Raw genomic sequence first — 27,779 nt, 5'->3', positions numbered from 1 at the left:
AGATCAATGAAAAAGAATCAAGAGCCCAGAACAAACTGTTATATTTAAGGTCAACTGAATTTCTACAAGGGTACCAACACAATTCAATTGAGAAAGAATCGTCTTTTCAACAAATGGTGCTGGAACAACTGGGTAGCTACATGTAAAACAATGAAGCTGGATCCCTGTATCTCACACCATACAAAACTTTAATTCAAAATTGATTACAGACCTAAATTTAAAAGTTTCAACTATAACACTTTTAGAAAATAATGCAAGAATAAATCTCCATAACCTTGAGTTAGGCAATAGTTTTTTAGATTTAACAATAAAAGCACAAGCAATGAAAGAAAAAGTAGATAAACTGGACTATATAGAAATGAAAAACTTTTGTGGAACAAATATTACCATCAAGAGTGAAGAAATACCCCGGCTGGCGTGGCTCAGTGGATTGAGCACCAGCCTGTAAACCAAAGGGTTGCAGGTTTGATCCCCAGTCAGAGTACATGCCTGGGTTGTGGGCCAGGTCCCCAGGAGGGGGGCACTAGAGAGGCAACTACACATGCGTGTTTCTCTTTTTTCTCCCTCCCTCCCCCTCTGTCTAAAAATAAATAAATAAATCTTAAAAAGAAAAAGTGAAGAAACAACCTACAAAATGGGAGAAAATTTTTTCAAATCATATACCTCATAAGTAACATATCTAGAATATATAAAAATGTTTATTGATAATAAGTATTGATTGACTGATGCAAATCAATAATAAAAAGACAAACCAATTTTAAAATAGGCAAAGGAATTGAAGAAACATTTATCCAAAGATTCAGCTGTCTGACAGCACATAAAAAATGCTCAATATCATTAGTTCTCAGGGAAACGAAAAACAAAACCACAACACACTATCACTTCACACCTACTAAAATAGCCCTAATCAAAAAGACAGACAAGAGCTGGTGTGGATGTGGAAAAACTGGCACCCTAATACACTGCTGGTGGGAATATAAAATGGTGCAGCCACTGCGGAAAACACTTAGGCAGTTCTCTAAATTGTTAAACATAGTTACCATGTGATCCAGTAATGCCACTTGTAGATATATACCCAAGAAATAAAAACATGTCTACACAACAACTCGTGCACAAATGTTCATAGCAGCATTATTCATAATAGTTAAAATGAATCAACAGTCTAAATGCCCATCACTGACAAAAGACAGAATGTGAAATATCCATACAATAACATTCATCCATAAAAAGGTATGAAGCATTGATACATGCTATAACATGGATGAAACTCCAAACATGCCAAGTGAAAGAAGTCAATCATGAATACCTACTATATGATTCCATTTATGTGAAATGTCCAGGGTAGGTGAATTTATAGCGACAAAAGGAGACTAGTGATTTCTTACAGTTAGAGATTAGAGTGAGGAATGGAGGTTAACTGCTAATGGGTACAGGGTTTCTTTTTGGAATGAGAAAAATGTTCTAAATTGAAGACTGTGATGATAGGTGCACAACTCTAAGGATGTACGAAACACCGCTGAACTGTACACTTTAAAGGGATACATTTTATGGTGTGGATTGCATTTTAATAACGATGTTAAAAAAAAAAAAGGAAACACCACCATGGAGCCAATGTATTAAACATGGGTTTGGTCATCCTAAGTAAATTTGTGTTTGGACCCCTAAAATGCAAAGAAAAAATAAAAAGATAATTCTCTGAGACAACATTCAGCCAGACAGCGTCTTTGTGTTTCTTGGTCAAAACCAGAAGTTTTCCTGGGAAAGACATAATTAGCAAACTGTTGGATTGAATCTGTGTAACAGAAAATACCTTTCTAAACGTGTTCATTTAAATCAGTCTTATATTAATTAGGTTTAAGTTAAAAATCTTAATTACTATGAAACATTGATGAATAGATCCTCCTTCCTAATGGTTAATTTGATTTCTGCTCTCAGGGTCTTGTGGGACATGTGAAATGTGGGGCTTCTTATTGGACGTGGAAGTATCATATACAGTGTGCCTGTGTTTCTGCAGAGGGTAGGAAAATGGGCAAATCTGATACTGTTTTTTATCCAAAACCATCTATTAACACACTTATTGGTATTCCATTTCATTAAGATCATCTTGCTTCTTATGTGATTTTTCAAATTATGGATTATTACTTACAGAAATCTCAATTTCATGGTGATAAAATGACAACATATATAAGGGAACTGGTATATAGTAAACATAATAGACACATATTAATTCTTTATTGTTATTTCCCCTGGAATTTTGTGTGTGTGTGTGAAGGGGGGGGGGGAGAGGGAGAGGGAGAGAGAGAGAGAGATTGTTCCAAAACAAACCAGCAACCCAGGAGGACTGAAAATCAGACACTACTAAGTATCTATAATAGCAGTTCTTAAATTCAGAGAGTGAGGACTGGCTAGGCATGGATATTCTTGAAAAAGTTCTTTTATGGTTCTAATTCTTACCTACTCAGTTGATAAGCACTTATTTGTATAATAGCTCTGAAAAAGATTAGGATGAGCCCTGGGTGTGGCTCGATGGTTAAGGGCCAGCCTCTGAATCAAAGGGTCACTGGTTTGATTCCCAGGCTAGGGCACATGCCTGGGTTGTGGGCTGGGTCCCCACTGGGGCGTTCAGGAGGCAACCACACATTTGATGTTTCTTTCTCTTTCTGTCTTTCCCTTCCCTTCTCTAAAAAAATAAAATAAATAAAACCTTAAAGAAAAGATTAGGATGAGTTATCCTGTATTGATCTAATTTTACTTTTCCTCTCCTTGAAATATGGTCAACCCCCCCTAACTTATAACTATTATATTTGTATTTATTTGAAAATAACACAATGTCTGAGAAAATACTTTTATTCTTCAGCAGACAACATACTATTTAAATGATTTTAATTTCCTTATTCAAGATAGCAAAGTCTAACACTGGAATTTTTTAAAAAGATTTTATTTACTTATTTTTAGAGAGAGAAGAAGGGAGGGGGACAGAGAGGAAGATAAACACTGGCCTGCAAGCCACGCACACGCCCCAATGGGAACCCAACCTGTGACCTTTCAGCTTGCAGGCCAGCACTTAAATCCACTGAGCCACACCAGCCAGGGCTAACATTGTTTTTTTTTTTTTTTATACTGAAATTATGGTTCTTTACATTGCTGCAAAGTATGAAAATAAACAGTGACTAGATCAGAAAAAATCTCTGACAAATATGAATGACATGTTCCGCCCCACCAAGGAAACAAGACAAACAAAAACAGGGCTATGACTCTTGGTTGCTAAAAATGTTAAAATAGTTCAGAAATGTTTCTGCAACTATAAAATGGCAGCTAAGGAAACAGAAGGAACCGAGATAAGAATTCATATACTAATAACTGAAATGTATGGCATTTATCCAAACCCATGTCTGTGCCAAGAGGGGAGGGGGAAAGGAATATCTTGCCAAGATCCTAATCTTTGTTCCCAAATCAGTAAGAGATATTACGAACTGTACTAATTTTATTGCCAGGACTTTTCTTCACTAGTTATCGCTTTTGCTCTGATTTCAAGTTATAGCTATCACAATGTTAAGAATATCTTAAGTCATAGCTCCCATCCTTGCTGAGTACCTAAAGTATAAAAACTAAAAACAGAGATGGCTCTTTGCTATTTCATCCTTACAGAGGAGAAAGGCCCTAATTTTGAGGTTTGTATATTTATAAGCTACCCTGTTCCAGGTAAGATTTAAGGCAAGTAGGCCACTATAATCGCCACAGTGGGCCTTGGGATATACCTTTTGTCAAGAAGCACACAAACGTCAAATTAACCAAACTAAAGGATGAGGGGGAGGATCCTGGAAAGGCATTTGTTGGCCCAATGACACATACAACACCTGCTCAATACTGCAATATGATCATCAGTAAATATTCCACAAATGTTTACAGAGTTTGTGTATACTAGAGAATGAACTAGAAAAACACCATAAGGATTAAATAAGAGATCCTTCCCTTTGGGGATCTATAATCTAGTTGGGGATACAGACTATTTATAGTAGATGATTCTGGAGATGACTTCTGGCCGAGATGCAGATTAGGGACTTAACCCAAAAATGGACAACATATGTGAACATTATTAAGACACTGATCACCAGGCAACCAAGGACAGTGATCCCCAAGAGGTAAGAAATAAAGTGAGCCCTATCATCACCCAGTTTACGGTGGCCCAGGAACAGGAATGCAGGCAGAGTCTGGGGAGCTCTGCAACTGAGAGACAGAGCTGGGGTCTAGAAAGACCAAAGGGAGCCAGCATTTGCAGGACAGAGTACCAGACGGGGAGAGCTAGGCAGAGAGAGCTCTGCAGATCTGCCGAGGGCTACCTCTTAGTATTCAGCAGAGTACTGATTGGGGGTGGAAAGGGGGGGAAGCAAATATTAGAGATAATAGTGCCTGGGCTCAGGCAAGGCTGGGAACAGAACCAGCCAAACTGGAAAACCTCATAACTGACAGGACACTGGGTTGAAAACTCAGAAGGGTCTTGCCTCAGCATCAGAAAAAAACATGAGCCCTAGACTGAATACTGCTCTAGTCTTGCCTATGAAATCTTATAAGCAAGACCCTAAAGGATCACCAAACTGTTTTCCACAATGATGCTCAAGAATATGCATGGGAAAACCAAAATATTCAGCACCCAACAAGTTATAATTCATGTGTGGTATCCAATAAAATTTATCAGCATGCAAAGAAGCAGGAAAATTTGATTCACAAGAAAAAAATCAATCTATCAAAACTGACTTAGCAATGACAGATGATAAAATTAGCAAGCAGGGGTATTAAAAGTTATTATATTTCATGTGTTCGAAAAGTTAAGTAGAGACATGATATATATAATAAAAGGAAAAGGAACAAAGAACTGATGAGACAAAGAAGATATGCAATACTATGCTAACACTAATCAAAAGAAAGAAAGGTTAGGTAATATATTAATATCAGACAATGTAGATTTCAGAGTAAAGAGTATTACCAGGGATAGAGAAGGTAATATCATAATAACAAAATGGACATTCATCCAGAGCACATAACAACCCTAAGTTAAAAATTTTTAAAAATCCTAATAACAGAGCCCCACAGTATATGATTCTGGAACAATTAAAGGCCATATTCTATGGTATATGAATTACATACAGACATGTTGAAGGGAAAAGAATATCCAGAGTGGGTATGGTTATCCAGGGAAAGCTTCCCATAAAACAAGGTCTTACCATATTTTGCTGTGTATAATGTGCACCCATGTTTTTGTGCACATATATATGGGATTATTATACTCATGGTATGTGTTCATTATACCCATGTATAATGTGCATCCTTATTTTCCCTAAAAAATTTGGGCAAAAGTGTACATTATACATGGCAAAATACATGAGTGTTTTGATACATAATGCCTTGAACTTCACTTAATTAAGATTAATCTCTCCTTCTTAGAAGTTGACATTCACTTTCAATTCTGTAAAATATACAATTATAAACAATTCTTTCACAAATCACAAAATGAAATTACTAATTTATCTAATGTAACAGCACTCAAGTGTCCTTGTTAGTGTAGCATGTCTTTTAAAAACATTTCGAGATGATCTAGAAAGACAAAATCTGGTACAAGTACTACATTTTGCTGTGTATAAAGCACACCCCACATTTGTGGACCAAATTTTCAAAAAAAATCTTTCATTTTAAAATTTTAATTCAATTATTTATTTAAATTTAGAAACAAAACTGATGATTATATTCCATTATTGTACTATCCATATTTTGCATACAGATATCGTTATTATTTTCTAGTTACAGTTTTAATGCATAAGCATAAATAAAACAATTAAAAACATTTATATAGATATGAAATTAGTAGTACCCATGTATAATGTGCATCCTTATTTTTCCCTAAAAATTTGGGCAAAAAGTACACATTATACACAGCAAAAATACAGTATATAGTTTTTGTTTGTGGTCAAAATGAAAAAATCCTGACCTATCCAATTTTCAGTTTTATGGGGATTTCCTTTGTTATGCCAGTTCTATGCCATTTTAGCTCCAGAAAGAGGGTGTACCTTAAGATGAAAGAATAACAAATATAGTCATTTAATTGGCCTCAGAATATGAAAAAGTGGACTTTAATAATCAGATAACTACTTTTAGTGTATTCTCATTTTTTTCTTTAAAAAGCATTGAGTATTCATCTGATTGACTTTTAAAAGTAATTTACAGGATTCTTATATGATTTTGGCACATAACTTGGAAGAAGTTCAAGGAACTGGGTGACATCACTGTAACATTTCCTGGCACAGAAAGCTAACACAGCCATCGAATACTGAAACTCTGAGAGCAGTCATGTTAGTATGAAAGGTAAGTTAAGAGACCAATGGCACATTTTATAAATTCTAACTAGCCAGTACACCAAAACAATAAAATGCTTCTGTTTTCTCAAGAGAGGCAGGCTTGCCAACTGTTTTATGAGGAATGAAGAACCTCTACTACCTGGGAAGGCATCCTCAAGCAGAAAGTCTATGTCCTGTGAAATAAGCTATTAAAGTAAAAACTTGGGAGTCAACATAGGTGTTCAGGGTAAAGGGTCATGGAGAGGCATCTTTAAAAAAATAACCTTCTGGATTTTCAGAGCTAAGGAGGGAATTCATATTTAGCTTGATTGGGATATTTGCTAATAACATATAGATAAATTATTCTGAGGATCTTCTAGAATGTGATCAAGACCTTGGAAATAAGACCCAAGGAAAGGAAGGACTATTAGTGACTAATGATAACCAAAACTAACTCATTTAAAGATGAGTGCCTAGGATGAATTTGAGAAGATAAGAGCTGGCTCTTAGCTATATTTCAAAGGAGAGTTCTGCAACCCAAGTTCCCAACGCTGAAGACAAATTTGACGCAGTCAATGGGGTTAATAAAACAAGAGCATACTGGGAAGATTCCTGGGCCAACTTAAGACAAATGCAATTCTTTCACATCTCTTAGTTCCTTCTTCGGCAGGTCTACAGCACTGTAACACGACTTTTCATAAGTCTTAACGCCACCCAGTCTAGGGTGGTAGTATTTGCTTCAATCAGATGCACTGCTGAAACTCAAAACTCATCTCTCCGGTTCTGAACAACTCCTCTAAGACGGAATGGAAATCTCTTGTTTGGTTATGACATCACCATATGATCTTTTACAATGATTACACTGTAAAGGATTTTTATAGTTATTTCACTGTACCTTTTAACAAATTTGGTTCTCAAAAAACTTTATAAAGTAGGCAAGGCAGATCGCCGAAATGTATGATTTCATTTACATGAATTTCAAACCAGGCATAATTGATCTATCATATTAGAAGCTGTAATGGTGATAACCTTTGAGAAGAAGAAAAAAAGAGAGAGAAAAAGAGAAGAAAAATGGAGTAAGCATAAAGGGATCTTTTAGAGATGCCGATAATGCCTTTTGATTACATGGGTGTGTTCACTACCAAACTCATGAATCTGTATCCTTCTGTGCATATTCTATAACATGTTATACTTCAATAAAATGTTCATTACTTAAAAAATTCCCTTGGTCTCAATCGCCACATCATAGTTGCCCATAAATAGTATTTAACAGACAAGTATAGCTATAAGTAGCAGTAAAAATACTGAATGTGTGTGTGTGTGTGTATATATATATATATATATAAAACCCCTAATGATTGTGAATGCAAAATTACTTGCTTTTTATTTCAACTACTTCCATATATATCTTTCAGGTTTTAGATGACTAAAACCCAAAGTGAGAAAGAAGGAAACAAAAACAACCACTCTATAGTTAAGGATATCCTTACTGTTACCCACATTCCTCACCTCTGTAATTTCTCAATTCTTACATTTTCTTATTTTCTACAATTCTCTACCTCCTCTAATCCTCCAAGATCCTTTCCTAGGTAACGGAGTTATGAAACAACAGTATATTGGGAAGCTTCCTGGGTCAGCTTAGGACAAATACAATTCTTTCACATCTCTTATTTTCTCATCTTGTCCTCAAATTTCGTATTTTTCCCTGCAATCTCTTTTTCTCACATCTCTCCCTCTGAATATTTTCTCCATTTTTCTTCCTAAGTATAACCCCAGAGTCCATCTGAAACACACACAGTAGTAAAAAGTAATCAATATTTATTATCATAAAATTATGTTCTATATAAACAGAATTAAAATGATAATCCAGATATGGTAAAACATTGTTTCTATGAAGGTGTTTTTGGATGACATTAACATTTAAGTCATTGAACTTCAAGTAAAGTTATAATGTGGTGGGCCTCATCCAATCAGCTAAAGGCCTTAATAGAACAAAGACTCATCTCTGAGCAAAAAGGAATTCTGCCTGCAGACAGTCTCTGGACTCAAAGTGCTACTCTTCCCTAGGTCTCCAGCCTACTGGCCTATCCTTACAGATGTTAGGCTTACTAAGCCTCCACAATCACATAAGCCAATTTCTTAAAATAATTCTCTCTCCTTCTCTTGCTTTACACTTATATTTACACACACACCCTTTTGATTTTGTTTCTCTGGAGAACCATGACTAATGCCAAGTAGCTAAGGGAGTGATTCTCAATTAGACATGGGGAGGGGGGTGTACAGAAAGAGCAGAGGGGTTGGGGATAATAATTTTTAAAAGGCCTGATGTAGACCTTGTGAATACCTATTCAAAAGCTGATTACTAGTCTTCCTCTCCTACAGAAGCTGGAATGCTAAAACAAAATTTTCAGCTTCCCTTACAGCTAATGGGTAGCCATGTGACAGAATTGTGACCAAATTCATGAGAAGAGCATCCTTTGCAAATACAAAGCTAATGCCTCACTATGAGAAAGCACTGTTCTAATTATGCTTCCTGCCCAGACCACTAAGGAGTCAGATGTGAAAACGGTGCCTGAAAGAGCTGATCTTCAGCTCTACAACTGCTCCCACTGCCCTTCAGCGCCCATGCGCGGTACCCTGAATAAGAGTGCAAGCAGAATCTGGCTTCTCAGGCCAACCTGTACCTGGAAAACTTAATCTGTGTCATGTTAAGTGTTACTTTTAAAAAACAGAGCGGTACTCAGGCTCCACGGAAACTACCCAAAGTCAAAATCTGCAATGGGAAGGACCTGGACTAGAAGAGTTTTCTGAAAATAATGATTACAAAGTATTGACAATTATAGCCATAAATTACTAAGGAAGGCTATAGAATATCCTTTACAAAAGGTCTTTGAAAAGAGGGCCTGAATTATTTTATGGCATTCCACTGTAAAGACAGGATTTAGAAGAGAGCAGCACTTGGATATCATTTCCATTCTATAATATACTGTTGACTGGAAAATTTTACCTCAGTACACTTTCAGTATCTGTCACAACAGAGAACTACAGTGTTATATAAAATCACTGTGTAATAAAACCTAACAAATAATTAACAAGGAACTTACTAGATAAGTTGATGAAAAATGTAAATAAAATGCCCAAATTACCTAACAATTTAAGTCGACACCATCATTCTTTAAGGCTATCAACGATATACCTCTAAAAATATTATTTTCTCCAGACCTATCTAAAAAAAGAAAAATCAAGTGCTAGTAAATAATAATTTCAAAATTCCGTGTTTACCTTTTTTTTCTCCAGTGTAGGGCACGTAGTCTTCCCGGTCCTTATATTCCAAAGCCTCCTTCTCCAGATATGACAGAAGGTGTTCTCTATCAAACGGCCCTGTGGCGGGCTTCGAGGTCTGGTTCTTCTGACGGAACCCTGCAGGCAGAAGGGCATTCTGCCAAAGAGAATGAATCAACCATTATGGCCACCAAGAATGCCAATGCTATATGCTTACATACATTACTCAAATAGGAAAGAATTACAGATTAGAATGTGATGGAGGCATTAAACACTTCACTACAGGATTTATGGGATTTATGGCTGCAATATGAAAGTGTTCCAAAGTTCTTTTTTTTCTTTAATTAGGTGGTATTCACCTATATTATTACTGCAATAGGTACAAATACATTTCTTTAGATAATATTCTTCTACTAGCAGAACACCCTTTTACTTTTAAAATGTCCTTGGACAGTAATAAAAAGTAGTTTTTTAATGCTTAATAACAGTAATAAAAGGATATTAAATGACTATACATATCATAGTCCTTCACAATGACTTTTATTTTAGGGTGAAGACTTTCTTACGATCAAAACACATACACCACACAGCAGAGTACAGGAGATTAAACACAACACGAAAGGTTCAACTCTATGTGTATGTATGTGCATGTATATCACCACTACGATGTACTGCAGCAACCACTGTGCACAAGGCACCCAGAGATACTCACAGCGAGAGCTATATCCCCGGGCTTCCCCATGGCTACAGTCTTTCTGAGTGCAGGGAGTGACCGAGCATGGACGAGGGTGAGATGATGGATTCAAGTTGTCTCCTGTAGTCTCTGCTCGGAATTTTCACCACCCAGGAATAGTAAATGGTGACTAGACAATGTGAGCTCCATCCTTCTGCTTGTCAGAAGTCAAAGAGGTGACCTTGCCTTGTCTCACTATTTCTGGGGTATTCCTTTGCTTTGAGAACGGGAGGAAGCCAAAAGTCACACCAAAGAGCCAACCCTGTTTTGCAATACCTCTCAATATTGGCAATGAGGCTGTGTCTTATGGCTGTTATGAAGGGTGATCTTATATGCATAATGATAATAACAAATATTCATTTTATAACTCAAAAATACAGCACTACAACTTTGGCCATTTGCTGAGATCCATCATAGTTTTCACACAATTCATCTTTGTGTTCTCCTCATGTAATAGTGTGCATTACACAGAAAGCTCACCTACAAAGATGAAACACAAAGGAAGTCTGTTCCCAACCCCACACCAAGTATGCTTTTGTACCACAAAACTGTCTATGGGAACATACAGAAGAAAGACAAGATTTCTACTCTTAGACTTTGAAATCAAGACAAACTACACAGGAAGAATCAATTTCCAACCAACCATTAGTGCTATCTATTTTTACTTCCTAAAAAATCTCACTAGTCTGTTTAATTTTCTCCATTTCCAATACCATTACTTTGGTCTAAACTACGATCCAAACTGGGAAGGATTATCACATTAGCCTCCCAGTGCTCCCTCAGAATCAGTTCTGGATACTCTTCACCCCTCCCTCCCGCCCCACAAGGTTATCCTAACCTTATCTCACACCCTCTCTGATCTTGCCACACTAGACCCAGTCCCCCCCACCAGACACATGCCATACACTTCCTTCTACCACAAGGTCTTCCCCAGAGTGCCCTGTCCATCCTTATTTGCTACTCATTTTTCAAACTGCAGCTCCATTCCCCCAAAGGAAGATTCTCCTAACTTCCCATCATATGCTCTTATATCAATATGGCATGATTATTTGATTAATGTCTAACTCCCCCCACTCCTACAGCCTGCATCATGAGGGCAAGACCACATTTGTTTTGCTCACTTGTATCCCTAAGCCTCGGGCAGTACCTAATATCTATAGGCCGCATCCCTCCCACCCAAATATTTATTGAATAAAGAGTTGAGAATACTTTTAAAGAAAATTGCTCATTAAGACAAATTAATAAAAGCTATTTCTTTTAGCCATCAAAAAGACATTCATGTATATACTGCCATTTCATGGTGGTAGGGATAAGAGTAGCTTTATTCCACCCACCTGCTAAGTCCATATGAAACTTACGAGTTTTAATATGTCAGCTGGAATCCTGGCTCCTTAAATACAACCTTAGACTACAAAATAAATGATAGCTAACTGGCTTTTGAGGCTTAAAACCCATGAAAAGCTTTATTAGAAGTATACTTAAGTTAATGGATAATTCCTTTTTTAAAAAGATAAAAATATAATTAACATGACTGTTACTAAACATTACATAGCCTTCCAAAATATAACAAGGCACCATACCTAACCTTATTCTTTTTGCTCTTACCCACCTTCTGAGACTTTGTAAGTTACAGTGATGCTTCTCTGGCTGAAGTAACTGCTTATAGCCTTTGCTCTCTTTTCTTACCTGGTCCTTAATGGCACTCTTTCCAAACACTTCACCTAACAAGTGGCATGCTGTCAGTAAACATCACTGTTCTTCTAGTTTCAACTAACAGTATTTGAGGTTGGGGAAGTTGCAACTAGGGTTGGGGAATTTACAAAATATATACAAAGATTAGAACTCAAGTCTTCCCATACAAAAAGCAGGCCATGTATCTGCAAATAAGAAAATCTAAACCATCAGCTTTTAGACATACAGCATAGAACATGAGGTAAAGGGGACTCACTTAGTTTAACAGACAGACCACTAGACTCTGCCAGTGATCAATCAGGCAGTGAGGAACCCAGTCTCAGTTTTTCTGCTAATTGTAATAACTGAGGCAAGTCACTTAGCTTGTTTTCCATCTGTAAACCGAGGGCAAATTCTAGATCAATGTTTCTCCACCTGTGGTGGTTTCATCCCCCAGGGGACAACTGGCAACATCTGGAAACATTTTTGGTTGTCACAACATAATGTTTTTTATTTTATAACTGCTGTGACATCTTGGGGGGTCTTGCTAATCCAGAAAAGCCTGCACCCTCCTGAGCTGGCTAATTCCTAAGAGTAGGGTGCCTTTTGTGTAAAAACCAACCAATCCTGAGCTCATACCCCCAGCACCTCCTCTACCTCCCATACACCAAACCAGTATTTCCCTGCCCTGAATCACCCAGGGCCAGGTACTGAACAACCAGAGATCCAGTCTTGTAGCCCAGAGCCCACTGCATTTATTCAAACCACGTAGTCCTAAGCTTGCTCAAACTCTACCTAGCTGCCTGCTCCACCCACCATTACTTTTCCTATAAACCAACTATAATAAAGATTCACAGCCATGCTCATTCCTAGCTCCTGACCAACCTGGGTGCTTCCCCATGTGGCCCTGCATGGCTTAGTGTAGCTCTTGCTATTGGGAATTGTAAGTAATAAACTCTTGTTTATAAAACAAATACTACTTAAAATATTTTACTTTTAAAAAATTGTTTTATTTTATAAAGCACTTCTTTTTTAAAATCTTTTTTTATTGTCATTCTATTGTAATAAACTCTTCTTGCAAGGCAGCTGTCTCCCTGTCTATCATTTTACTACACACCTGATTAAAACAAAATCCCAGGTGCTTTTTAAACAGAGGGGGTATGCTATTAGCTTGTAGAGGGTGAGTAGAGGCCAGGGATGCTGCTAAACATCCTACAATACACTGGACAGCCCCCACAATAAGAATTATCCAGTCCCAAATGTCAATAGTGGTAAGGCTGAGAAAACCTGGACTAGACAAACTCTTTGGTTCCTACCATTTGATTCAAATAGATCTAACAGGTTGAACTGCATATGGAAGGTAATGCTGAGACATGATCAAAACAGCACTGTTCCTGGCTGGTGTAGCTCAGTGGGCTGAGCGAGGGCTGCGAACCAAAGTGTCACAGGTTCGATTCCCAGTCAGGTACATGCCTGGGTTGCAGCCCATGACCCCCACCAACCGCACATTGATGTTTTTCTCTCTCTTTCTCCCTTCCCTTCCCTCTCTAAAAAATGAATAAAATCTTAAAAAACAAACAAACAAACAACACGCAAAAACACACCCCAGCACTGTTATTCTAAGTATCCCCCCAGATTTACATGTACTGGAAACTTTTCTTTATAATAGCAATTATGGTTAAGGAATTAGATCTGTGGTATTGATACCTTATCCAAGTGCTCAAGTAATGCTGCGAACAGAACTGTATTCTCAATAAATATTCAAAAACATCCCAGCAAGAAACAAATGTGGTAGTAACAAGAACAATTTTATAAAACAAATTCTACTTCAATCCTAAAAGGCACTACAAATCAATGTCTTTACATTGGCATAAAGAAACTCAGTAAAGAAAAGAAGCCTAGTAACTATTACCTTCAGGTGATATAGCCACAACCTTAGAGTTCTTTCCTCACTGCTTCACCTCTCCCCCAATGCATACCAAAGAATAACAATTCAAGGGTCAAGGGTCTCTACCTTAGCCTGTGTAATTTATAAGACAAACAATATCCACTTTGCAAATCAAAACATGTATTTTTTCAGGCCTGTTCACATGGATTGCAGTATTGGTGGGAGTCTATTTAGATCTGGTCTACCAATGACTAGAAAATTATTGTTTGATCAGCATCTTTCAGAAAGGTACCGGTTAGATTCAAAGTCACAAAGAACCTTCCAGAGACACTGCACTGTAGCCATCTGGAACAGATAAACTCTGAAGAGGCACAGAAGTTGGCATACATCAAAGAACTAATCATCTGCTGCCTTTTACCAAAAGCCTTCTTCCCTGCCCAGAGAGAAACTATTTCTTACAGTAGAGAAAATTTCAGAAGTTTGAAAATAAGGATGTTGCAGAAAGCAGTTTGGAACAGTCATGTCAAAGATGTGGAGGTAGAAGTGGGGAACTAGAGAGGAGGCAAAAAGTTCATTTGAATAAAGAGGTGCTGATGAAAGGTCCCTGGAAAGCTAACTGACCAAAGGCAGCTACTTAGTTTCAAAGGGTTTAAAAAATTATTTTGTTTTTCTTTATTAGTAGCACCTACCTCAGGGTCAAGATCATCTAGAACAGTTTCCAGCTGTTTCAGTTCTGTTTCTGATAGCTTCTCAAGGAGCTCATCTTCATCCAGGTCCTTGTACTTTTCTAAGTCCTTCCGGAATGGTAATGCCATTGCGCCCAGTGTCACTTAGCTACTGCTATTCAGTAAAGTCAGAAGTGATTTCTCCTTTTTCTTAAATCTATGGAGAGAAGAAACAAAAACATTTTAAATACCATCTCTACCCACTCATTTATTATTAGCTTAAATGAAATTTAATTTCCACAGGTCATACATTCTTTGACCATGCACCACACACCATCCTTTTCTATAGATCATTCATTGCCTTTATCTTTTGTCTTTAGTTAACAACAAAAATAAACTGGAAAAGAGAGGGGGAGGGGAGAATAAAATTAAAACCCATTAAAATTCTACTTGATAGAATTTAGATTTTCTGATAACTAAGTTTTGAGGGAAAGAAGTTATAATTCATGCTAAAATACATTTTCCCCCCATCAATGGCTTTCAATTGAATGTTCCCAAAGTACTTTGTGTAAGCACAATAAGTTTAAGGTACAACTAGTTGTTTTACTAGAAGAACATTATTTTTGACTCAATATTAATATAGCAGGGATACTAATGCACTCACTATGGGAGGAGCAACATCTTGCCATTGGGAAAAAACATTTCTTGAAACGTGCATTAAAACAAATTTAAAGGAACTTTTATTCTAAAAATATTTTATTTACTTATGTTGAGAGAGAGGGGAAGGGAGGGAGATAGAAAGGAGACAGACATCCGTATGGAGAAATACACTAATTGGTTGCCTCTCGCACACCCCGGGGACCTGGCCTGGAACCCAGGCATGTGCTCTGACTGGGAATCTAACCAGTGACCTTTTGGTTCACAGGCCAGCACTCAATCCACAAAGCCATACCAGCTGAGACCTAAAGGAACTTTTAATGGAAAAAATACAGCATTCTAAAACTGTTTCTGAAAAATATGCAAAACCATCAAACCATGCTGAGCTATGTCATCCACTAATTAGCAAGGTTGGTCAGGAGAATCTGATTACAGAAAAAGACTTTCACATTTCCTTACTATGTGGATCTCCCCCAAAGAGCTGTGAGGTGACTCAGTAAGCAACGTCTTTCCAGTTACCACAGGACTGCTCTATAGGAAAGGGTACTTAAAATAAGTCCCACAAAAAGTGTAAGGCAAAAGTACAGTACTTCTATAAGTACTAGCCATGCATGTGGGTCATTTATCTCATAAAATGTTCCTTTTGTAAATAAAATAATAATTCCTAGAGTTAGAGATTTTGCAAAATTTTTCATGGCTGCAAATGCCCAGTACTTCAAAGTTTAGATATATTTTCTTTATTACCTCCTTCCCTCCATGTTTTCCCAATTAATATTTTAATTAATATACTTTCCTCCTCAAAACAGTAACATTTTATGGATCCTTTTGTGTTTTCATCTCCTAAGAAGAAAGAAAGGTTCACACAGGGGCCTGTCAGTTAATCACATGACTAGCAACCACCTGAGTCCAGTAAAAAGCAAGTGAACAGAATTGTGCTTATGCAGCTGTTGAATTTCAGGCATTCTTGTAATAACTGCTCAAGACAGGTCTTGATTTCACCTGTTCTACTGGAACTGCACAGGTTTGGCAGTTATCCTAGATTTTTCCATTTAAAAAATTTATTATTGTTGTTGTCATTACTAAGTTGGTAAACCTCCACTTTGTACTTCCAACTTTAAGATAGTGAACTTACTAAGTATCCTGAGAATGTATTTTCTCAATTAAAAATAATAGTCTGGGAGAGGACTTCAGATGGCAATGTAGGCAGACATGGCTCACCTCCTTGTACAACCACAAGAAAATTACAACAAAAATATAGAAAAAATATCACTCAGAAACATCAGAAATAGAGTCAAATGGAAGTCTGACTACTGTGGAATTAAAGGAACCACTTCCATCCAGACTGGTAGGAGGAGCAGAGACACAAAACAGTCTGGTCCCATGCCCATAAGTGGTGGATAAAAATTCGGGAGGGATATCTTGGGAGTGAGGAGTCCCAGCCCCACACAAGGCTCCCCCTCCAGCCCAGAGTTCCAGTACCAGGAAGATAAGTCCCCACAACTTCTGGTTGCAAAAACCAGCAGCGACTGAGTTGGTGGAAGAAACTTGTGGAGTCCCAAGCTGTTCCTCTCAAAGAACCCACATGCATTCTCAATCACTCAGACTCACTCCCTCTGGCTCCAGCACCGGGGTAAGCAGCTTGAAAGGCACCAGTGACATACAGGGAGGAATTAAAGTGTTACCACCAAGGTGAGAGCCAGGAAACAGCTTTCTCCCACACAGAAAGAAGGGAAGTGACAATAGTCCCTTTTCTGAGCCCTAGCCCCAGAGAGCCACAGACCTGGCAAGCGGGTATCACAACTGAGACCTGGCTAACACTGTTGGCCCCATCCTGGAGATCCCACCCACCTCATGGGATCACCCAAACCGTTAACTAACTTTTCCATACGAATGGCTGGTCTTGGCTCATGCTTCGTAACTTCCTAAATCTTCTCAATAAGAAATAGCCAGACTCAGTGAGTCCCCATACCTCTTGCTAAGTGGACCCAGGCACAGCACTAGCAGCAGCCAGCCTTATTAACAACTTGGTTTTTCCTGAAAATCTCTGAGCCAAGACAGGGAGCAGCCATCTCAGATTCCTTTATAGCTCAGGCAGGGTGGTCCTAGGCAAAACACAGGTGGGGGCTGACCTTGTCCTGCACTACCTAGAAACCCCCAGAGCCTGCACATCCAATGGACAACTACAGACCACGTCAGAGCACCACCATCCTCTTGCCCCTGCACAGCTGATCCTCCAGAGGGTAGAGGGTGGTGGTAAGTTGTCACAGCCAATCCTTGCAACTGACTGGCTTGGGTAAACCTCTCTCACTGATCTGCCAACAGCAATCAAGGCTCAACTACAACAGCAGGGTGTACTCAGCCCACAGGAAGGGCACACCTCAAGTATTCAGCTTGGGTGAGAGGGGAGGCTGTGCCACTGGACCCTACAGGACACCTACTACATTAGGCCTTGCTACCAAGACAGGGAGTCATAGCAGCTCTACCTAATACACAGAAACAAACACGGTGAGGCTGCCAAAATTAAGAGTCAAAGAAACATGGCCCAGATGAAAGAACTGATGAAAATCCCAGAAAAAGAGTTAAACAAAACGGAGATAAGCAATCTATCAGATGCAGAAATCAAAACACTGGTTATAAGGATTAAGGAATTTAGCATCTCAACAGCATAAAAAGGCCTAATCAGAACGAAAGATTCATTACTTAAGAAAAGTTTACAGGGAAACAGTAGAGTGGATGAAGCCAAGAGTCAAATCAATGATTTGCAGTATAAGCAAGCAAAAACAACCAATCAGAACAAGAAGAAGGAATCCAAAATAACAAGGAAGGGTAAGCAGTCTCTGGGACAACTTCAAGTGTTTCAACATTCACATCATAGGGGTGTCAGAAGGAGAGAAAGAGCAAAAATTCAGAAATCTATTTGAAAAAATAACAAAAGAAAACTTACCTAATTTGGTGAAGGAAATAGATATGCAAGTCTAGGAGCCACAGAGAATCCCAACAAGATGGCTGCAAAGAGGCCCACTCCAAGACACATCATAGTTAAAACACCAAAGGTTAAAGATAAAGAGAGAATCTTAAAAGCAGCAAGAGAAGTTAGTTACCTACAGGGGAGCTCCCATAAGACGGTCAGCTGATTTTGCAAAAGAATCTTTGCAGGCTAGAAGGGACTGGTGAGAAATATTCAAAGTCATGAAAAGCAGGGACCTACATCTAAGAGCAAAGATTGCTCTACCCAGCAAAGCCATCATTTAGAACCGAAGGGCAGATAATGAGATTCCCAGACAAGAAAAATCTAAAGGAGTTCACCATCACCAAACTATTATTATATGAAATGCTAAAGGGACTTACTTAAGAAAAAAAAGATCAAAACTATGAACAATAAAAATGGCAATAAATAGCCCTGGCTGGTGTGGCTCTGTGGACTGAGCACTGGCCTGTGAACCAAAATAAGGCCTGTGTACACATATACAAAATACACAAAATAAGCATTTTATACATATTATATGTATTTTGAAATGTATACATATATGCATGCCACCCAGGTTCTATAGGTGAGAAACATGACATTCCTTGGAGAGAATAAAATAGTTTACCCTAATAGCTCATTCTTTAGCCCAAAGTAAAATCTGTCACACAGAGCATCTTTATATACTATTGCTTAAAAAATAAAATGAACGCTTATGCATGTACTGCCCTTCTTCAGAAAGAGAACAGTACTAGTCCCCTCACATTCCCTTTGCCAGTGGCATTTTCATACCCAAAAATAGCAGCCATTGTACTGAATTTTGAATTACTTACTCTCTGGTTTTCCCCTACAGTTTTGCCTCAAGTGTACATACCCTTAACAGTTTTAGTTTTACTCTTTTTTTTTTTTGCACTTTATATAAATGGGCTTATATAATCATATATCCTTCTGTGGCTTGCTTTTTTCACTTATTTTTGAGTTGATGCCTAAAGCTATACTTCTTTCATTTTCATTTCTATATAGTATTCGGTTAGTATAGTACTGATAGTTATACATGAATATTTGAGGTTTTTGTAGTTTTCCTTCTATTTTTCCACTATAAAAAATCTTATTACCTTTTCCTGATATACATATGCAAGAGTTTCTCAAAGTTACTCAAAGGGTATGCTTATACTCTACTTTACTAGGTAATGTCAAACTATTTTCAAAGTGGTTATACCTACCTACAGTCTTAAAAGATTCAGTACCTGACAATTCAGGCTGTTCATCCTTTGTAATTGATGGCATTAACAGGTTTTTCTTTTTCTTTTGGCCTTTCTAGTGAATGTGAAATTTTATTTCACTGTCGTTTTAGTTTACATTTTGCTGAATTATAAGGCTGAGCATCTTTTCATATGTTCATTCACTGGCTAATGGTGTTCCTTATTCTATGAAGAATCTGTTGCCCATTTTTTTTTTATTGTTGTTTACTTTAAAAAAAAAACAGATGCTCTTTTTATTCTGGATACTAATCTTCATCAGTTATATATTAAAAAAACACTTTTTCACTTTCTTCCAACTCTTAATTAGCTTTTTACGAAAATGTTTTTAAGTGTTCTTTATTTAATTTTTAAGAAATTGGCTTATTATTTTTTTTTTTTGTTTACAAAGCAATAGAATGCCATTTCAGATAATGAAATTTTGCCAAGGGGCAAGAAATTCCAGGTAATACACTAAAGTTTCCCAGAAGATTCCATCCAAAGCAAACAACTGGTGCTCATCCTATCTAAAGTCACTGAAAACTTAACAGTAGCATTCTTTCATCGGGTGTTCACATTCTCAGATTCTCTAACTTGATAGTAGCTTCCCTCTCCACTCTCCTCCTCTGTTGAGGAATATCTGTCTGTACTGAAAATGTTCCTAGCAGGAGAAGCTCAGAAACTCCTCAGGAAGGGAAACTGGAAACAGTGCTTTGCTTTGCTTTCTGCTCTAGGGAGAACCTGCCCTTGTTTGCTTGTGCTCTGACATCTGTCTACTGGAAGGGGAACAAATTCTGAACGATGAAGAAGTGAATCCTATGTGCTAGAAAAGGATTTTAAATCTATCCTGTGTCTGGAACTTTTTAAGATCGCCAAGCTAACATAAAATACAATTAAATAAAAAAATAACAAAGATAATTTACACATCACAGGAATAGGTTTTTTTTAAGTACTGTATTCTCAGTCACTTAAAATACACACACACACGCGCGTGCGCGCAAGAAGTTTGTACATAAGCAAAAAGTTTTGCCAGGAAGCTAGGAAGGAGAAAATTTTTAAATTTGAAATTCTGTTATGTTCAGACTGTTTAATTCTTCCTCCTTATTCACTTTTTGGAGTAGGAGTTTTCAAGTTTTAGAAATCCCTGCAGAGGCTTGTTGAGACCCAGATTCCTGGCCCCTCCCTCATTCTCCTGACCAAGGGGTCTGCAGCAGGGCTGAGGATCTGCATTTCTAACACACTCCCAAGTGGCCCAGGCCCAGAAGTGTTCTGTGAGACCCACTGCTCCAGAAAGCTTAAGTCATGTCAACCCTGATAACTAGGTTCACACTATTGTGGCAGCCTATCTTGTCCTACTCACAGGCCAAAAAACTTGGTTAAAATAGCCCCCAAAGTCTACAGGGGCTGTTGCCATGGTATGCTTTCCTGTTTACTCTGCCACGGCTTCACCTGACTTTGGTTAGTAGGGGTACACTCAGGAACATCAGGAAACTCTTCATCCCATTAACCAACTTCCTTTTTAAGTATTACTTATCTCTAGAGTCCTCCTTATTTTTCACACTAGATTTCCAGGACCTGCCAATTTTCAGATGGATTCTCAGCAATTCCATTTCACTGAGACATTTAGCTTTCTATTTGCATAATTTTTAAAATTAAAGCCATATCCTACCAGGGGTGTACAACCCGTGTTGGCCTCCTGACCACATGGGGCCCAGGATAACTATGAATGAGGACCAACACAAAGTTGTAAATATACTTAAAACCTCTTCTTTTGCTGATCAGTGTGAGTTAGTGTTTGGCATATTCAACGTGTGGCCTGAGACAACTCTTTGTCTTCCAGTGTGGCCCAGAGACACCAAAAGGTTGGACACCCCTGTTGGATCTCTACCTATTTTCTTCCACTTTCATATTTTTGAGAGAGGGTAAGGTCTTGACACTGACAGTAAAAACAAAACACCAAAACTGGAATTACATGTTTCAGAAATATATTCTCTCATTACATGAGGTGTCACCTCCATTTCATCACTACTTCGAGGGCAGGCTCAGGGTCTTCAGACCCTTCTCTGTTCTCTCTTTAGTGAACGCATGTGACGCTGTTCTCTGGCTCAAAAACCCTATATAAGACTCATATTACCACGTGTATAAAGGGCACATGGACAAAGCCAAAGGAGTTAAGATCAAGGGTGGGAGGTGGGGATGGGTTGGGTGGGGGAAAATGGAGAAAGCTGTACTTAGAAAACAATTTTTTAAAAAGACCTCATTGTTACCTACAGCAGTGTTAGGCTAATGACAGTGTTGGTGGGCAAAATTTTGCCTGCTACCTGTTTCTGTAAATAATGTTTTACTGAAACGTAGTCACATGCATTGTCCATAGCTGCTCTTTTTCCTACAATGACAAAGTTAAATAAATGCAACAGGGACAGATGGTCTGCAAAACCTAAAACATTCCCTATCTGACCCTTTGTAGAAAAAAATTTGCCAACCCCTGACATACAAGATAAAGTTCAAGTTCCTCAGCATAAAATACAAAGTTCACATCCTCGTCCTAGACAGCTTTCTAATATTATCTCCAGCCATCCCCCAACTACATGGCCTATACTCCAAATACGAATTCTTTAGGTCTCTATGCCTTTATTTTTGTTCCCTCTCTCTGGAACTAAGGCATTCTTTCTCATCTACCTCTGCCCACAATCAAACCCCTACACATTCTTTGAGGCCTAGCTGAAGTGTTGACAAGGATGTGTAGCAACTGAAACTCATAAATTGCTGGTGAAGTGCAAATTGATTCAAACACTGGAAAACTATTTGGCAGTATGTACTAAAACTAAACAACCATACCATACATCATACCATAATGACACAGCAAGTTCATTCCTAGCTATATACCCAAGAGAAATGCTTATTTATGTTAATAAAATAAGATGTAAAAAGTGTTCCCTGCAGCTTTATTCATAATATCCTCAAACTGAAAATGACTAAAATGTTCATTACAGAATACACAAAAGAATTGTGGAACAGCCATAAATAGAAATAAAGAGCAACTACTGATAAGTACAAAAACATGAATGAATCTCACATGCCTTATGTTGACAGGAATATAAGAAGCCAGACATAAAAGAATGCTACATGCTTTCATGCGCATAAAATTCAAGAACAGGCAAAACTAACCCATGGGAAATAGCTATTAGGCAGTATTGATAAGGCAGGGACACTAGAGAACATCCTGGGGTATGAAAATGTGCTGTGAACTGGGTTGTAATTACACAAGTATAGACATTAAGTAAATTTATTAAGCTGCCCACTTAAGATTTTCTCCCTTTACTCTGGAATTGTGCCTCAAAATTTTTTTAAATATACTAAGTCCTCACTTAACATCATCAATAAGTTCTGCAACTTCAGGCAAAAACACATATAATGAAACCAATTTTACCAATAGGATAATTGATATAAACAAGAGTTAAGTTCTTACACTACCCTCTCAATGTTATAAGGGAAACAATGTTGAACAAAACAATGTTATTCAAGGACCTGCTGTATATGTTTGCATTGCACAATTAATTATATGTATTTAATTGTTGAAAATTAAAGTTCCCACAAACATAGAAAAGGATTTTTCTGCAGCCATTTTTAACAAGTCATCAAAAAACAAACAAAACTCAACAATTTACCTTCGTAAGCAAATCAATCACCTTCAGCTTCTCACTTCCAAAGGTCAGCCAATTACAGAGAGGTTCACTTCAGTAAACACTACTCTTAAGTGTCAGCCAACCAATCAAAAGACACCCAAATAATCATGCTTCTACAGTGGCGTCACTATGGCTTTGAAAAGTTTGCCAGTTGGGGAATTCCAGGCTTCCCAAAAAACCCATGTAAGACACTGGTCATCCCTGCTCACAGAGACTGTGCCTAAGCAGCACGGCTCTCCCTTTGTCTTTCTGTTCCAGACAGTGACTAGTGGCTGGTAGTCTCATTATCCTTTCAAGGCAAAGAAGACTTAGTGATTACGGAAGTTTATCTTTAAATAAAAGTATTTCATGTTGATATATGTGAGATAATAATAGTTGGAATGAAAGTATTCCCTCTAGATAAATATCCATGTAATCTTTTGAACTGGTTATGGTTCACCATCCAATAACATCTTAAGTATCTGCTTCAATTTGCTTTAGTTAAAAATTTCAAATCAACATTCCTTTTTTTGGTTTGGATCTGGCTTCAGAATTAATCTGGAAACAATTTAAAAATAAGTGATCTCTGCCTGGAAATTTTAACATTTAAAAGCACCTAAATACTCCCCTCTTGAATGTTAGGCTTGAGTTTCATCTCTGCTGGTTTGAGAAACATTCTTGGTCGCAGAAGGCTGGAATAAAGAAAGTCATCTGTCTATCCCTGGCTCTGTTAAAGAGTAGGAATATCTGTCAGTGATGGTGCGCAGCAGATTCCTCAAGTGCAAGGGAGTTCTAAGTCTCATAAGGTCACTTCCTTTTTGTAAGTTTATGATTCTAGATAACACTAATTATAACCAAAAAATGTACTTTGTGTCCACCTCATCCAAAGCACTATGTACACAGTATTTACTTCTAAAAAATGAAAACCATTTTATTTTAATTGTATATAATATTTGTTACTTTTATAGTAAAGACCATTTTTAAAGGAAATAAATTGGATACTAAACCTATCCCTCTGTTTGGTTCACTGACTCTTCTACACAATGAAGCCTAAAAGACAGTACACTAAATAATGGGTTTTGTGGAGTTCTTGGGATGCTACGGTTGACCCAAATGTGGGCAATCTGAGTGAGGTAGTTGCTTTGCATGCAGAATTCAAGAAAATACTGTGTAAAGGTTTCATGGGAACTAACCAACCCATGTATGAGATTAGCTAAGTGGCCCTGTCTTTCCTGCTATTGCTATTGACAACATCTTGAATTTTTAAAAAACTGAGATCTATAGATCCCCAAAGCATAGGTAGGAAAATAGAGTCTGAAGTCTCAGGGCAGCCCAGAAAAACTTGGTAGGGCCCAGACAAGAAGAGGTTTAACTGGAAGCAAGTTACTGAGGGCAACCTTAAAAAAAAATTTTAAAAAAAGTAATCCTCATTCAAGGATATGTGTATTGATTTTATGGGTGGGGGGGGGGGAGGGAGGGAGGGAGCGATAGAGATCAGTTGCTTCCTGTATGTGCCCCAATTGGGGATCTAACCCACAACCTTTTGGTGTAGGGATGATGCTCCAACCAACTAAGCCACCTAGCCAAGGCAGTGAGGACAACCTTCAGGTGGAAAGCAGCCAGGTCACATCTGTGACTACTATAAGAAAATAGTTAACATGTTACTCATACCACTTCAAAACCACTCTTTGAATAAGATAGTACTGAGAGACTTTGTGGCTCCCCTGTGAGCACCCAACTTCCTTTTCCGGCTCAAAGCAGCCACAGCAGCTCCTAGTGCTAGCTGACTCCTCTTTTTATTCTTTTTGGTGGAGTTGCAGCATCAGAGACACAAGGTAAGGTCAGAGAGGAGCCCAGTCTATGCATACCAAAGACAAATGCGCAATAGCCACACCCTTAACACACCCAGTTTCTCCTTTCTTTCTTTCTTTCTTTTTTTTTGTTTATTTGTTTAATAGACTAGGTACATTAGGAAATGCTGAAGCTTTGCTAAAAGTTGTTACAAGCAAAAAAAAAAAATCTTAAAATAGACATGACATCATATGAATGAAATCTCCCAGGGTAATAAGGTTATAGAACTCTTTATGTCTGCTGATTAACCTAAAAGAGCCTTCTACCAGTCATACTGTGGATAAAACCAAATATGATATGAGCTGACTTGCAAGGAAAGCTTATTATTGTTCAGCCATCAAGTGAAATGCTGAACCCATCCAGGTATATAATGGAGACTAATCTGAGGTTTTCTTTTCTCTTTCTCTCCCAAAGGGAAGTACCGCTATGACTCATTCTTCCTCTTGCAAGAGTTTTCTTAATCCACTAAGTTAGTAAGCACTGGACTAAATACAAAATCCTAAAATAAACGCGAGGCTAGGTCTAAAAGAAACCATGCTAAAAGCAAGCTGAATTTTATGCAGTGAACAAAAGGTAACTGGTAACAAGAGTTTCATCTCTTATGAATTTCCTGGGCTTCAGACCAGATTTTTCACTTACTTCTAGAAAACTCTCCCTTTTTCAAACTTACCAATTTCCCCACCTTCAAATCAATATAAATATGTTTATTTGTATATATCTATTAAGTGCCTCTTTCATTTAATGTACTGCTCTGGGGGAGGGGAGGCACTGGACTGAAGGGGTAGAGCATGCAGAGAGAAAAGGAACCATGGGAATGACAGGAAAAGAACTTGAGAAAATTGCATAGTACGGGTTTTGCTCTAAGTCTCCTTTTTCTCAAACTGGAATTTAAGAGATCACAAGAATCAAAGATATGGCACAAACAAGGAACAGAGACTACAAATATTGAACTGTAGATTTAATGTTAAATGTTAAGAACAAACTTAATGCTTTTCAATTTTCTTTTGAATAACTCTCTCTCTCTCTATTTACACAAGTGGTGACCAGAAAAGTTGGGTGCAGAGTGAAAGCAAATCCGATTCTCCCTCAGACCTTCTCCCGCCACCTTCCATCATTGGAGATGATGGAAGCCTGCGAGGCACCTGGAACAGAACCCACCACTGGGATGCCCCCTCTTTCTCCACTTCCTGTTTACACTGAGGGTGTGCAGAACCCTACCCCTAGCAATTCTATATGTCAACATCTGTATCACAACAGAGATTAAGAACTGCACCATTATTCAACTAGAAATTTGTTTATTTGGAAAAACATATCTCCGAATGAGGAAACGACCCTGGGAGAAATCAACTACACTGAACAGCGTGTGTGTAGATGCAGATGTGTATGACTGGAGTTGGCAATACTTGCAGATTTGATTACTTACAGTTAATAAGGCATCAAATATTTTGTATGAAAGCTGTCCTCATTCTACAGACTTTAAAAAAGGTTTTGGTAAAACATGGAAGAAAGTGTTCTAAGGGATTATAAGAAGTAATCTAAACCACCAAAATAAGCCCACAAGATGTGGAAATTATCAGAGAGGATATTTTTAATATGAAGATTTACCAAGTCAATGATCATAAAATAAATACTCATATACACACAGTATATATAGCTACTATTGCCACCTGTGTGTACCGAGTTGTTTGTAATTGCACAGTCCTGGCTAAAACGTAGATAACCATTGAAAATGAAAAGCTCTTTCAGCATCCCCCTACCCTGTGGCATGCTACTGGTGGTTTAGTTCTTCCAGGCCAAGTCTTATGAACCAACAATCTCTCTTTAATAAAAGTCTTTCTTTCTGATAAAATTTCAACCTTTTCACTCTTGTTGGGGGAGAATGGGTCTGGTTAGATTGTAACGGAAATAAGATGGTAGCAAGTTTTAAACATTTAAGGGGAAAGCCTACAGTCTCAAAGATAAGTGAAAGCTTCTAAATTTTAGCTAGCTGTAACTCAAGCCCCTTTTCTTTGCTAAAATAATGAGAATCCTCTCTATCATTAGATGGCCTAATGAATACTTCTGAGTCCTTCCCAAACAAACTCTGACAAACTTAAGTACCTAACAGAATTCAATTCTCACTTGAAAAGAAAAACAAAATCCAGAAAGAATACCAGAATGCTTCCAGAGAAAAAAGCCCAGCACTTAGCGCCCAGCACTTAGCTCCCAGCACTGAACTGGGGGGTGAGCAGATCTACGAATTATGGGCTTTGTGATTTTGAGTAGGCCACTTCACTTCTCAGCTTCCTAGGCTATTTGAGACAGCCAAAACACAGATAGCCCTGGTTCTGAATATGGACTTCTTCATGTCCCCAAAATGTAGCCCTGGTTCTGAAAATGGACAGCTCCACGTCCATAACACACGCTGCAAATCAAACAGCCTCTCCCCCGGGGTGCTGACTGTGCCTTGGCCCTCAGGCAGCCACTATCCCACAGAGGAGAGAGAAGTGGTGAAGCCTGTTTGTTTAGCCCTGGGCTCAGGGGGCTCAGGTCTCTCTCTTCTACCTCCAAGTCTATGATCTTAAGAAAACATTATTTAACCCAATATTTTGGGGGGAGAAAAATGCTAACTTATTCTCATCACTGCTAAGAGGAACAATATTTAAGAAAGAAAAAATATGAAAGCTGAATCATGCTAGAAAAGCACAAAAACAATAACATGAAATACTTCAGGAAGGTGACTTGAAAAACCAAGACAGATTAAACAACAAAAAAATTAACAGTGAAGTCAAACATGGGCCAATGTGGTTAAGTACTAAAAAAAAAAAGGTTAAAGTGGAATGACCATAGTAATAA

General features: G+C 38.0%; 1 protein-coding gene across 2 annotated transcripts in view; it reads right to left on the bottom strand.

The window, feature by feature from the left end:
• The window catches only part of TMOD3 (tropomodulin 3), a 66,269-nt gene that overhangs the window by 25,967 nt on the left and 12,523 nt on the right, over positions 1-27,779 (bottom strand). The window contains exons 2-3 of one of the 2 annotated variants that reach the window (XM_028506873.2): positions 14,593-14,785; positions 9,612-9,768 (exon numbers count right to left, since the gene is read on the bottom strand). In XM_028506873.2, coding sequence (XP_028362674.1) covers positions 9,612-9,768; positions 14,593-14,718 — 283 coding nt within the window. In that variant the 5' untranslated portion in view covers positions 14,719-14,785. Of the gene's footprint in view, positions 1-9,611; positions 9,769-14,592; positions 14,786-27,779 lie in introns of those variants that run through there. The other variant, XM_036033546.1, reaches the window with a different exon arrangement.

This window comes from Phyllostomus discolor, chromosome 1, assembly GCF_004126475.2.
Source record: "Phyllostomus discolor isolate MPI-MPIP mPhyDis1 chromosome 1, mPhyDis1.pri.v3, whole genome shotgun sequence".
In the NCBI taxonomy this organism is placed as follows: Eukaryota; Metazoa; Chordata; class Mammalia; order Chiroptera; family Phyllostomidae; genus Phyllostomus; species Phyllostomus discolor.
Note: the sequence above shows the minus strand (reverse complement) of the source record. Positions and strands in the feature narration are given on the sequence as shown.